The following is a 13,904-nucleotide window of genomic DNA, read 5'->3' on the forward strand; positions in this document are numbered from 1 at the left end:
TTTAATTTGTAAACTGTACTGCCCTTCATCTGAAAATCACGGGGCTGTTCACAACATACAGTTAAACATGAGAACACAAAATACATAAAACAAAACCAATACCCTCCCCCATTATTATTTTTAAAAAGGCCATAGAATGTTAATCAGTCAAAGGCCTGGTTATAGGGGGGGGGGGAGAATGGCCTGGCACCTAAATATATGTATTGAAGGTGCCATGCGAGTCTCCCTGGGGAGAACATTGCAGAAACAGGCCGCCACCACAGAAAAGGCCCATTCTTGTGTTGCCACCTTCTGGACCTCTTGGAGGAGGCACACGAAGAAGGATCTCAGATGATGATTGCAGGGTCTGGGTTGGTTCATATGGTGAAAGGCGGTCCTTCAGATATTGCTCCCCTGAGCCATTTAAGGCTTTATAGGTCAAAATTAGCACGTTGACTTGGGCCCATAAACAAATTGGCAGCCAATGCAGTTGAGCCAGGATAGGTGTAATATGCTCAAACCGTCTTTCCCTGGTGCGCAACCTGGCTGTCAAATTCTGCACAAACCAGTTTCCGAACCATCTTCAGAGGCAGCCCTACCTATAACACATTGCAGGAATCAAGAGGTATTCTTCTGTATTGGGAAGGCCTCGGTTTTGCTCCTAACCCCAGGTTTAGAATTGCAGCCTACATTTTGCATGTTCAGCAGGTATAGATAAGGCTACGATTCTGAACCAAGTAGTAAGATATTCCTTCAAAATATCATCAACCAGCCCTCCTTCAGGAGTACCAGGACTGTAGTTAAAAAAAAAGAAAGCATGGTGGAGGCAGAAATAAATGCCGTAAACCTTCCCTCTTTTGCACATAGACACTGGAACTGCAGATGGATTTCCCCTTTGCTCTGCATGCAAAGTCACACAGCAACAATTTTCTGAAACATTTGATTTTCACCTCCATCAAAAAGATTAAAAAAAAGATCAAAAAGATTTCCAGATAAATAGTTTGCTGCTGCTAAGCCTGAAGTGAGCCATTAGAATGTAGCCTGCAATCTACAAGTTGTTGGAGTGCTTCAGTTGTTTTATGCAAGCAAGAGAACAGAGATCACAGAATTGATAGTCCATAACTAAGGAAGCCTGTTGTGACAGACACCAACTGAACAGACTTGTGATATTGTTTTTCAAAATATGACAAAACAGTGGTGAAGCTATGCATGGGAATGTCTCATACCTCATATTTGTCTTTTTAAGTTTTGCTTCTGTGTCTGAACTGTATTTGGAAATAGGATATAAATGAATGCACTTACTTCATTCTCTGCATGGCTTAGAGAGGGTGCATATTCTGGAGCAGGCATCCCCAACCTGTGGCCCTTCAGATGTTTTGGCCTACAACTCCCATGATCCCTAGCTAACAGGACCAGTGGTCAGGGATGATGGGAATTGTAGTCCAAACATCTGGAGGGCCAAAGGTTGGGGATGCCTATTCTGGAACATACCATTTGAGAATTTGTTGATGCTATATATAGGGGAAATTGCATATTCTTTTTCTCCTCCCCGCACAGAAGCCCTCAGGGTGGCCAACAGGACCCCCTCACCTGCCTAATGACATTTGATCTGTTGTTGCACAATCACTGAAAGACTATGAAGTTATTTTTCAGTCCTTGCAGAAAACAGACAGGCACAGTGAATGCTCTCTCTCTTTTCCTTGCTTCCCTTGTGTATGTATTTATGTAGCAGAACTATGCATTAAAATATGACTCAGTTGGAAACTGGACACTAACTGGAAATTCTGAAGAGGTGTCCCAAGGTTGTCTGAGTCAATGTGATAAACATGTGAAGCTGCCTTGCATTGAGGAATGCCATTGTTCCAGCTAGCCCAGTGTCTACTACTGAGCTTTCTAACCTTTTTAGACCCAGGCCCCCCATTCAGCAGAAACATGCATTTGAGGACTCATTCCTTAATTTTAATGTTTGTGTGGTTATAACCTATCTTAGGTTAGACTGTGGTTGCATTCAGGTCTGGGAAATATTGTTTTAGTTTCACTGGTTATAATGCTAGCTCTTCTGTCCCATTTTCTAACCTTCCTTTCAAACTCCAGCGCCTATTGCGTTTTGACTGATAACACCAGCCTGTTTCTTTAAATTTCATTTACACCAGTGGGTGAGTTGTGACTTAGCAGCAAACACCCGTCTCTACTCCTCCACCCTTTCCACACATGCATGCTTCTGTTTCCCCGTGATTCCCCCATAAAAACAGCAGGAAAGAATTGAATGCTGATATAATGCCCCAAAATTCGTCTCTGTACTCTCATTATTTTTTGGGTTAAGGGGGCTGCAAATAGATTTTTTCCTGGAAGCAATTAATGTGGAAATGTATGCTATATATTCTGCTAGATTTCCAGAAGTGGCTTTTGCACCATGTGAAAGCTCAAATATAATGTAGAAATTAACAGTTATGGAAACATCAGGCAAATGGAGTAAGTCTCTGTGTGAATGCAGCCTGTAACTCACCCAGTAGTGGGTCTCAAGGCACCAGTTGAAGACCACTGGTCTGTTCTGACTGTCAGTGGGCACTAAGTCCTTGCTACTGCATGTTCTTTTGGCTGAAGATGCCAGGGGCTGATCCTTCTGCGTGCAAGACATGGGCTCTAGCAGTTCTGCCATCTACCCTGTACCTTAGTGATGGAGGACTGCACTTTGCCAAGTTGATCAGAGTGATCCCAGGTTTTGATTACCACTTGACATATTTGTGTGTTGCTGGGGTGGTGGTGGAAGAGGAGGAGGAACTATGACAGTATTAAATTGTGGTTTGTTGCATTTAAATATTACACCTCATTTAAGTACCTTTAAGTTGACGAACTGGGAAACTGAAGCCCTTGGCTTCATTCCTGAGTTGCAGAACTCACTTCCAAATTGTGCTAGGCCAATGTTCTCAGATGAGGAGATTTGCAAGTCAATGATGTGTTTGAATAGGCATTCAAGTAAGAAAATAAAAGGAATTAGATTGGCTGAAGGATACAAAGGGCTCTGACAGGTATAGCAGATGTTGCTTTATCAGAGAAAAAGTGTTTGTTTTGGTGTGCTCAGGTAGTAAGTAGCATTTGGTTTTATAGCTTGGAAACTGGTTTTCTGTAGTTAGTCAGTCATAGAAAATTTAGGATGGAGATTGCACCAATCACTAGCAGCTCATAATGTAGTGTGAAATGAACATAAATGTTTTAGATTCCTAACCCACCTCCTCGGAATGGCTTAGTGTTGGTGGTGATGATGACGGTGGTGGTGATAAAGCAATAGAATAACATTCCCACTAATATAGGATACTCTTTCAGATTACAGTTTTGGGCCAGAATTTGCTTGCACTGGCTTAACATTAGCCACCGAAAGTCAAACAAAGCTTTGCAGCACTTTTGGCAGACATGCTCCAATTTGGACTTTGTCAAGATGACACAACATTTCTGTAGCTGTCTGACAGTATATATATTGGTGTTTTATTTGTGAAGTGAATGTTAAGATCAGAAAAGCATTCCTGCTATAATCCAGGATTATTGTAAAAATTTGCAGTTTCTAAAACGTATAGAAAATAGATGAGAAAAGAAATAGAGTTAATTGGGATATGTAGGGGAAAAGAAAGAGAACAAATTTATGGAACCACAGAAAGAGGGGGAAGGAAGTTGAAGACTGAAAGATAAGAATTCTTTCTTTCTTTCTTTCTTTCTTTCTTTCTTTCTTTCTTTCTTTCTTTCTTTCTGGTTTGTTATAAATGAAAATCATTCATAAATAAATAATCAATCAATCAATCAATCAATCATAAGAGCATTGAGCTTAGAGAGCTCCAAGCAAGGGCCACATGTCTCTAAATCCTCCTGGAATGTCAACACTTGATTTTTGTCCTTCCAAGTCCAGTTCTAGTCGCAAGACTCATCCTTCAGCAAGGCTATAAAAGTGCCTTTCCAAGGTGACGTGCCACCTCCTGTGTAAAAACATTTTGTTTCCCACAAAGTACTAATTGCAGCACCTACTCAAAACAAACCATGCAAATATGTCACCTACAGATCACCACTCTTTTGTCTCTTTGTTTACTATCAGCTTGATAGCAAATCTGTTGCAATTCTATGGGGGGGGGGAGAAATGCTCTTTCAGCTTGAGTAATCAGAAAGTCTAGCTAATGTTTTCTCAAGTGATGGCTACCCAATCTCCTATGGCTGCTTTGTCACTACATTCAGCCCCCTACACCAAGGCCATTTATTTCCCCATCTCTAAAATCTTCCTCTTTGAACTGTGCCTTCTTTCATTAGAAATCTCTTCTCCTATATCTACCATTTAATAGAGGGGAGGTTAATGGAGTTTGCCCATTGCTGATCTTTCTACCTACATGCAATTCCCAGCAAATGACATTCAAAGAATACTGCCTTTCACAGTGGAGGTAGAACATAACTATCATGACTCATAGCCAATTAACCTCTATTAATTTGTTGTATCCTCTTATAAAGCCATCCAAGTAGGTTGGCATCACTTCCTCCTGTGAGAGCGAGTGCCATAGTTTAACTGCACTGCACGAATAAGTACTTTTTATCTGTCCTGAAACTTCCAATGTTCTATTTCACTGGATGTCCAAAAGTTCTATTGTTACCCACTTTCTCCGCTCTGCACCTAAGTTTATAAACTTATATCATGCCACCCCTTACTTGCCTTTTCTCTAAAAAGCCCAGAACATACACTTTCATTGTACCTTGTGCCTTTCTCTACTAGAAAGAGAAAGCTTGGGTAGCATGCAGAAGCTTATTTAAAGAAACTTCCTTAAGAGAGAGAGGCGACCCCAGAGGTTCTGGTATGTAGGTGAGGGCCTTCTCCACCTATGTTATGAAGCTCCCTCCTGTGGAAGTTCCAGTCAGCCTCCTTTCTCTTAGCTTTTCAGCACCCAGCTAAGACATGTTTATTCCAATGGGCATTTAACCTGTTGGGTTGAATTGTAATATTATCTCATTACTTGTACATTATTGTTTTACCTGCAAACCATTTCCTGTTTGCAGCATTTTTTAATTTTTTTTATTAACCGCATGCTTTTGTATATTTTGTAAATGGTAAAAAGCCGCCCTTAATATTGGCATATATGTCTTCCAAACATATGGAGGTATGTTTAAAGCGCTCTGTGTGGCAGCTGTTCTCAGGTGGTAAGCTATTCATGTAGAATGTCACACCATTCAGATCTGAGAGGTGTCTATGTGCTCACTATATGAATGCCTGAAAGGAGAAGTTTCTGGTAAACAGTGACAGGAGCAGATATGATGACAAATCATTACAAACCATCTTCTGTTTTTATGTTTATGATCTGTGAGCAAGTCCCAAGAGTGATTCAACCTTTGGGTTTCAGTTTCAGAAGTAGACCTACGCATACTGGTTTGCATCCAGTACTATAGTTCCACTTGTGTGAGACTTCTGCTTGTGTAACAAAACATCTCCTTCCTTATCTCTGAAGTCCAATGTGTACCCTCAAAAGCTGCACCAGAGGGTTGGGGTTCTTTGGATTAGATATTGGGAGAACATGGATAAAACCTCTTTTTTTTTAACCCTTTGCTTAGAGGTCCTCCAGAAGTTGCTAGTGGGCACCCAACCAGCCACTGACCAGACCTGCTTAGTTTCAGCAAGGCTGTGATCTCATGTGTCGTAAGACCACAACCCAGGAATGAATATTTTTCTTCAACCTTGTATTATGTCATGCAGGATGTACATAGTGTAGCAAATTTTAGCCTCCTTGTGCTGGAGGGAGCCGATAGCAAATCTTTGCTAATGGGATTTCAGCCTATAGTTTGAAATGAACTTTTTTAGTCAAGGGGCAATTTCAGTAAGTGATTGCCATACCTGGACAGCTATGGACATGTAAGGTGTGAATATATTTATATGTGTAAATTTCTGTTCTACTAATACCTACTGTATGCTGTACGCCTCTAGATCCACAGTCTGTGAGTTGTTGATATTTGAGTTAAAAGTCTAACAGTTTAGCACTTGTTAGTCATCTAGATTTATGACCTGCATGGCAGATGATCAAAGGCACACATAGTGATTTGCTGCTTTATTGAAGCTTTATCTCTTTTATGGCTGTGACAGATTTAAATCATTATAGTGAGAGCAAGAACAATCGGGTGCACTGCTATATTTTCCCTTTGCTGTAAGCCAAAATTAGAAGTGTCACAGCCAACAGTTTTGAGTTTTGTGAATCTTGGGGTCTTGGAGCTTACATGAACTTTCTTTTCCTTTCTGCTCAGAAAGGGAGGGAAACAGTCCCTCACTCACCAAGGCACCCCTTGAAGAATTCTCACTCTTCTGAAGCAAGGATGGCCCCAGAGACTTAGCATTGTTTGACAGAGGCCTGACGGACTTTGGAGACTATACTGTTATTTTTTTCTTTCCCAGGCCCTGGGTCCACTTATAGGGCACTGCATCTGGAGGTCAGCTGCAAGGTTAAGAGTCAGTGCTGCAAGATTTTCATGTTCATATAAACTACATTAAGTGTGTTGATTTTAGGATGAGGCCGTACAATTTGGCTGGCTAGAGAACCAAGAAAAGCTTGTGAACACATCTTGATTTTTCAAAGATAAGAGCACACACTAAAAGTATTTAATGTGTGAGCATGAAATACAAACTGTACATTTGATAGCTATAACTAAGATTGATACAGTATACGCACCCTTCATATTTGCCCTGAGACCATTACTGTGGTACCTCGGGTTACATATGCTTCAGGTTACATATGCTTCAGGTTACAGACTCTGCTAACCCAGAAATAGTACCTCAGGTTAAGAACTTTGCTTCGGGATGAGAACAGAAATTGCACGCCGGCAGCACAGCGGCAGTAGGAGGCCCCATTAGCTAAAGTGGTGCTTCAGGTTAAGAATAGTTTCAGGTTAAGAACAGACCTCCAGAACGAATTAAGTTCTTAACCCGAGATACCACTGTATTGCTGAAATGAATTTCTGATACTACCTGACAAGCTACTGAGGACCCCAGGTTTAATGCTGTTCAAAAGAATCACACCTTTGTGAAATATAACAGTTCTTGGCTTGTTTATAAGTAGGATTAGCCACTGATGGAATTGTTGAGCCAACAAATTGCTTATATGTGCTTATATATTGACTATTATTTTAGAGTCTCCCAATGGAGGAAGGAGGATTTGATGTTCTCTTGCCAAGGGAACAGATAACCCCTCCTAATGCAGTGCTTCCTTTTTAATGCAGAAAACAAGGTATCTTCTTCAAAAGAGCAGAAGTTGACATTAGGACATGATGTCACGTTATCCTCTGGATCTGTGTCAAAGAAAGCTGGGTACTTTCCAGAGAAAACAATGCTTTTTATAATGAACTCCCACCTAACGGCCCTTTAAGTGGATTCTTTATGATTTCGTATAGGATAATTTATTCATCTTGTTGCCCTCTGTAGACAGCAAAGAGGGGGACGCAGCATTATATGGTGGTAGTAAAATCTTTTACTGTGTTTGATACATCACTCAGGGGTTAGCAGAGCCGCTGTTAAACGAATACTTCGCAACTGACATCCTAGTTCCTAATATATTTCAACACTATTTTCAGAATCCTTCTAAGGGCCTTTCCGCACAACCATTTTTTAAAAAGTCAATGAGTATTTGTTTCCCAGTTGCAGTGCACAAGCTGCAAGCATTTTGCCAAGACAATACCTTTTCTGTACAGTAAAATGCAGTAAATTTTGCAGGCAATGGGTTGTGTTAGCCATACACAAAGTAGACCCATTTAAATTAATGATCATGACCAACTTTGGTACATTAATGGTCATTAATGGCCATGACTAACTTTGGTACATTCATTTCAATGGCTCAACTTCGGCCACATTTACCTCACGTCTTCCCTCCCCCCTGTCACCAGTTCTGAGAGTTAACAGGAGGCCTCTATTCCCCTCCCAGACCTGCAGTTCTCAGAGTTCTGTGTAAAGAGGGATTTTCTTTTAAAAAAATTAATTTTCATATTGTTCGGTTACAAAAGTATCTGTTTTCTCTCTTTTTTTGGGGGGGGGGTGTCGTAGAGTCGATCAGTTACATTCAGTGTGAGGCATTAGTGTTGAAGAGGGATTGATTATGAAACCACAAGGACAATTTTAACTCTGTGAAGTGAGCAGAGGTCGCCTCACAACTCTCAGCAACTCCCTTAACAGACTTTAGCTCCCAGAATCCTTTGGGCGAAGCCATGACTGTTTAAAGTGGTCTCATGCTGCTTTAAATGGTATGGTTTGAATGTGGCCTCTGAGTAGAACTGAGTTGGATACATCCAGTGAATCTGCAGCCTTTGCAGTTACAGCACGCATTGAAGTAGCAGGTTGTGAGGGGGTAAGCTACAAGCCTATACTTATTAAGGATTAAGCCCAATTTAACACAGTAGGACTTCATTCTCATCTTGGCTTTATTTATTGATGCAGGGGATTTTTACTCCATCCTTCAGCAAAATTCCTGAGGCAATTTCAGAGCTTGAGGTACTGCTATGCAGTTTGGGTGTTTTGACAATGCTAGTGGCTTTCTAATCTTCGATTCTGCTTCTAATAATGGTGTATTCTTGATTGCTAGGGTGGCTACTTACACATCACCCCCCAAAAGGGGGGGAGCAGATGTAGATCTGCATAAACTATGCATATACTAATGTATAGATGCCCATTTAGAAATAACAATAATTCAAACAGAAGTACAGTGGTACCTCGGGTTACAGACGCTTCAGGTTACATACGCTTCAGGTTACAGACTCCGCTAACCCAGAAATAGTACCTCAGGTTAAGAACTTTGCTTCAGGATGAGAACAGAAATTGCTCGTTGGCGGTGCGGCGGTGGCGGGAGGCCCCATTAGCTAAAGTGGTACCTCAGGTTAAGAACAGTTTCAGGTTAAGAACGGAACTCTGGAACGAATTAAGTTCTTAACCCGAGGTACCACTGTACAGTTCATCTCACCACAGTAGGGAAGACTGTAGCCAGGTGATATGCACACCTGCTTAGTCTGATCTCCTGGTGCTAACTGCTGATGGGAAACTTCAAGACTCCTGCTTTTATGGCTTCTTAGGACTGGACTGTCTTCTCTAAAGGAGGCCACATGGTCACCCTATTAATTGGGTGAGTCTGGTAAATGACAACGAGGCCCGTGGCCTTCTGCTGTTGCCTAGACAATAGAGCAATTTCTTGCATGTTGCACTTAAGGCACCTGCTTCTGCTACTTCATAGCCTAGGTTCAGTTACAGGAATCCATGCAAAAATAGGCACTGGGACATGGTAAGCTGTCTTATACCAAGTCATATCATTAGTCGATCTAGCTTGGCGTTGTCTATACTGACTGTCACTGGCATTTGCTGTGCTACTGAGCTACACGAAGTGGCTTGTTTACGAATTGTTTCATATGAAATACGCTGGAACAGTTAACAATAAAAGCATTATTTTTAAAAAATACAGTAAAATAGTGGGAGGTCAATGCTGGAGACACTGTGCACCAGTTGCAGATTTCAAGTACTTGTGGTCTTGCAAGCACATTTGGGGCAGGAGAGGTGATAGAAAGTAAGTGTGTGTGTGTGTGTGTGTGTGTGTGTGTGTTGGAATATTACATAATGTACAGCTGAGTTCTACGCTCACCGTATTTTTCTACTCACCAGGCAAGCTGCTTAAAAGGCTTCCAGAAGGGATGTTTATTAACAGCAACTGTAGTGTTTATTATAGAAACACAGACTATTGGTTAAGGCAGTGCTGGGAAATATAGACTACCCAAATCACAGCAGGTTAAGGGAGACAAAGCCACAATGATTCTGCTGGGGAGATGTCAACATTTCCCCATGCTATTGGAATAGTAATTGGTTTTATTTATATAGAAACCAGAAGATGGTTATCACATACTGAATTAGAAAGTTCTTCATTTCCCCCCTTAACAGTTTAAGTGCAATGAAAAGAGATAAAGAAAAGAAGTGTGTTCTTGGGGTTTTCCCCTCCCTTAAGCTGCAGATATTGAATGTAGTGCCTTTTATCTTTCAAAGCCTGCAAGTAATTGCTTTGCCCCAGAGCTCAGAGAGACCAACTGGTGTGCAGGACAGGGAGGATAGGGAACCTCAGCCTATTTATCCAGAAAGACAATCTCAGAAAAGCAGCCTGACATTTACAGATCCTGCAGAGGAGTGTGACTCTCTGCAGCTAAGCAGCACTTGAAGCTGAGAGATGAAGTTTGCCCCCTGCACTCCAGCCTTTTTGATTTCCTCCTTCAAGATCCTTATCTTTTGTTATCTCTGGGAAAGCCCAACAAGTCATTCTGAGGACACAGCAGTCAGTCAGTTTTCAGTAGCTCTGGCCTTAATCTGGAAGCACTCAACTGACCTTTAACAGTGTGTAGAAAACTCATTAAATATCAACAACAACTAGAGTTGCATTGTTTAGTCAACTGATTGTTGATCTTAGATTAACCGATTGATTAAATTTGCTCTCCTTTTAATTGATGATAGGATTTCAGTCAGGTTTTCCCCTCCCCCCTTTAATTTATTTTTTAATTATTTTTTACACAGAACATGTAGGTGCTATCTTAGAAGAGACTTGCTCTGCTTTCTGGAACAGAAGGTTATGGTAGCTATGTCTGCTTGTTTGTGACAGGTTTCCACACAGAGGCTGTAATGTCTGATACTATTAATTGTTTGATTACCAGTCTTTAGGTCCAACGCGCTGCTTTGGGCCCCACACTCTGGGTGCCCAGCATGCTCCGCCCACGCCATGATGTCATGAGACACACGCTGTGAAGTCATGACACTTGCTGTGGCATCATGACATTATAGCGGGGTTGGGCACGAGCTCCAGTGGCGCAGAAGTGACTGGACCCCTCCTGCCCAAACTCCACACTCTCCACTCAACTCCACACTCTCTTCCACCCCTGCCTGAACTCTGCCATCTCTCCCCCTTCCCCCGAACTTTGCACTCTTTCCACAGAGTGTGGTGCCTGTGCACCTGCTCCCACATTTTGTGGGTGCCCAGCCCCTATATGGGAATTTTTGTGGGTGCTCGGGTACCCAGGGCTCCGAGGAGATGGCACCTATGATTAGATCACACATTTCTGGCGTGTGTTGCCCTGGAGATCCCATGTGATCAAAGTTATATTTCAGAAATTGCACGTGGAGCAGTCACTTGACTGGTGGTTTTGGGTTTAGAATGTGTGGATTGGTCTTAAGGCAGAGGGCCTTCTTGGTAGTGGCGCTTACTCTGTGGAACGCCATCCCATCAGATGTCAAGGAGATAAATAACTATCTGACTTTTAGAAGACATCTGAAGGCAGCACTGTATACGAGTTTTTAATGTTTGATGTTTTCTGTGTTCCAGTTGGTTGTAAGCCACCCTGAGTGGCTGGGTAAACCCAGTCAGATGGGTGGCATATAAATAATAATTATCATCATCACCATTATGTTTTCAGGAGTCTTTTCACAGCATTGGTATGTTCCTCCATTCTTTTCCCATCTAGCAAGTGAGTGGCTCTGCCTGATTACTCAGGAACTCTGTTTCTCCTTAATAAGCAAGTCATTTATAAGTGAGCAAGTAATTACCAGGAAAATTATGAAATTTGTCTTATGAAGAATTTCAGAGCTTGAAACAATCCTTGCATATACAAACACAATCATCATCTGAATTAGCCTCTGTATCACATTACCTTCAGAGCCACAGTTTTGCATACTAGAATGATGATTTGAATGACAGATTGTTTTCTTTCTCCCCTGCAGGTATATATCATAAATGTAACATGGTCAGACTCAAGTTGCCAGACAATCTACCGCAGATACAGCAAGTTCTTTGACCTACAGGTAATGGAATAATTTTACTCATTGCTATAGAGATGGTATGCATGATATTGATTTCCTACATTGTCTAATGGTGCCACCCAATAAAACATGCCTTATACGTTTATTGCCTTCTGAGGGTGTGGCAGATTTTACATTATGAGAGAAATCACAGTCAAAAGTATTTAGAAGATGAAGTGGTTCTGGGCTTAAGAAGAGATAAGTTGTCCTGGTGTTCATTGAGGAAGATCTTGGTTTATTGTGCTGCTCCGTTGGTCTTCCCTGGTGGGCGGTACACGTAGGCCCCCCCAACACAATGCATCCCCCAAAAATCATTTGTCAGGTGAGTGTTTGCATAATGAGCTGACGATTACTATTATTTCCTATGAAAACATATCTACTCCTTACTCCCCTGCCTCCTGCCTTGAGTTCCTCCTAAAATGGCTGCAGCCCACCAGCAAAAGAAAGACAAAGGAAATACTGATTTGCCCAATCTCTTCCGCTCTCTGATTTGTCCAATTACTCTCCCCCTTCCAACTCTCCATGGTTTCTGCCTGAAAATAGGTGCTGTTGACCAGCAATGCACAACAAGTAAGGAAGTGGGCAAACTTTGGCTGTTCAGATATCGGAATCAGTTGTGCATCTAGTGAGGTTTGGGCATAATTATTTGTGTTCAGATAAATGAATTTGCGGATAATGAGTGGGTGGATAGCAGGAGCTGCCTGTATTTAGTTTCTTCCTGTACTTTTGGACAAGGTGTCCAGAGTGTGCCTTCAGCCAATTTCTAGAAGTTGTTTCTCTTAGACTTTGCCTTCCTAGTTGTGATTCTGCTGACATTTTATCATTGTAATGTTCTGTCTCTTCTCATTAACTTCCCCACAGTTTCTCTTCCTTGAACAATGTGCACTGAAGTAATTTCTTAGTCCTCTCCAACACACTCAAGATCCTTGGCGTTCATCAGCTTCAAGCCATCAGCTTATGCACTTTATATCTCCTAAACCAGAACCTTTTCATCCCAAGGGTCATCAGTCCCTTCAAGGGTCATGTGCCAGTGGTGGGCAGGGCCAAAGGCAAAAGAGGGGGGAGCAATGAATGCAAATTTTTACCTCTGTACAGTAGGCTACTTTCTGCGCACATTCACACACACCTCTCTATCCTTCATTCAGATAAGCAAGAAGCACAATCAGATTTCAATGGTATATTCAGCCAGTCAAAATGCTTAGGTGCAAAGCAGGGTCAGTGAGGAGCGTAGCATAGGGAGAGTTCTGAGGGCCAAACAGATCTCTGCCTAGAGGGCCACATCCAGCCCTGAGAGTCCCCACCCCTGTCCTGACTGCGCTAGCTAGAAACTGAAAGGCAACTCTGGAGAACTGAGCAGCCGCAACATGAGTCCCCAATTCCTTGTATTCTAATTTTTCAAAGATGATTGGAGTAATGCTTCTGTTTGCTCAGTGTTGTTGTTGTTGTTTCTATGCAACCCATTCCTTAAATTGTAGTTACCGGTATATCAGGAAACAATTTCCTGCCATGAAGCAGAAATAGTCAGTGGTCCCATTTCATATAGCTGGGAGAACAACCAGCCTTGGAAGCCCCTCTCAATAGATACAGGCTTGCCTTCATATCTGCCACAGCATTCATGTGAAAGGGAACAATTGCCACTGGTGATATCTGTAGTGATATGTCCTAATCAGGTCACTGTGGCTATTTCTTTCTGTGGAAACAGGAAATAACTAAGATGTGACTCATGAGAAAGAAGTGATGTAGTACTGGTAGTATACAGTTGGTAAGATTACAGTTTGGAGGAAGCTTTGATCTCTGTCAAAAGCCTGTGGTAAAGGGATGTGCCTGTTCATAATTCAGACTGCTGTAGTTTGCAAGTGTTTCTATAGTTAGATGAGCGCATCAAAGGCATATCAAGATAGACAGTGTTCATCATGCTGTGCTTGCAAGGAGTGAATTAATATGGCCTCAGATTTTGAAAACCAAGAAGGCTCTGTTCTTTCAGAGCCCATCTAGGGATGTCCATTTGAAAGCAGCTGTCCAATGTTGGGAACCAAGGAACTCCCACGAACGTCTCAGCAGGAACAGCTCCATCCAGCATCTTCTCCCATAAATGTGTGCTGCCTTTCCCCTG

General features: G+C 41.9%; 1 protein-coding gene across 5 annotated transcripts in view; it reads left to right on the plus strand.

Annotated features, from left to right (window-relative positions):
- The window catches only part of SH3PXD2A (SH3 and PX domains 2A), a 259,361-nt gene that overhangs the window by 18,845 nt on the left and 226,612 nt on the right, over positions 1–13,904 (plus strand). For 2 of the 5 annotated variants that reach the window (XM_079976071.1, XM_079976077.1), the window contains exons 1-2: positions 8,127–8,324; positions 11,714–11,794. In XM_079976071.1, the coding sequence (XP_079832197.1) occupies positions 8,232–8,324; positions 11,714–11,794 (174 nt within the window). In that variant the 5' untranslated portion in view covers positions 8,127–8,231. Of the gene's footprint in view, positions 1–8,126; positions 8,325–9,796; positions 9,814–11,713; positions 11,795–13,904 lie in introns of those variants that run through there. The other 3 variants (XM_079976076.1, XM_079976079.1, XM_079976078.1) reach the window with 2 other exon arrangements.

The sequence above is a fragment of the Podarcis cretensis genome, assembly GCF_951804945.1.
Source record: "Podarcis cretensis genome assembly, chromosome: 5".
NCBI lineage: Eukaryota > Metazoa > Chordata > Lepidosauria > Squamata > Lacertidae > Podarcis > Podarcis cretensis.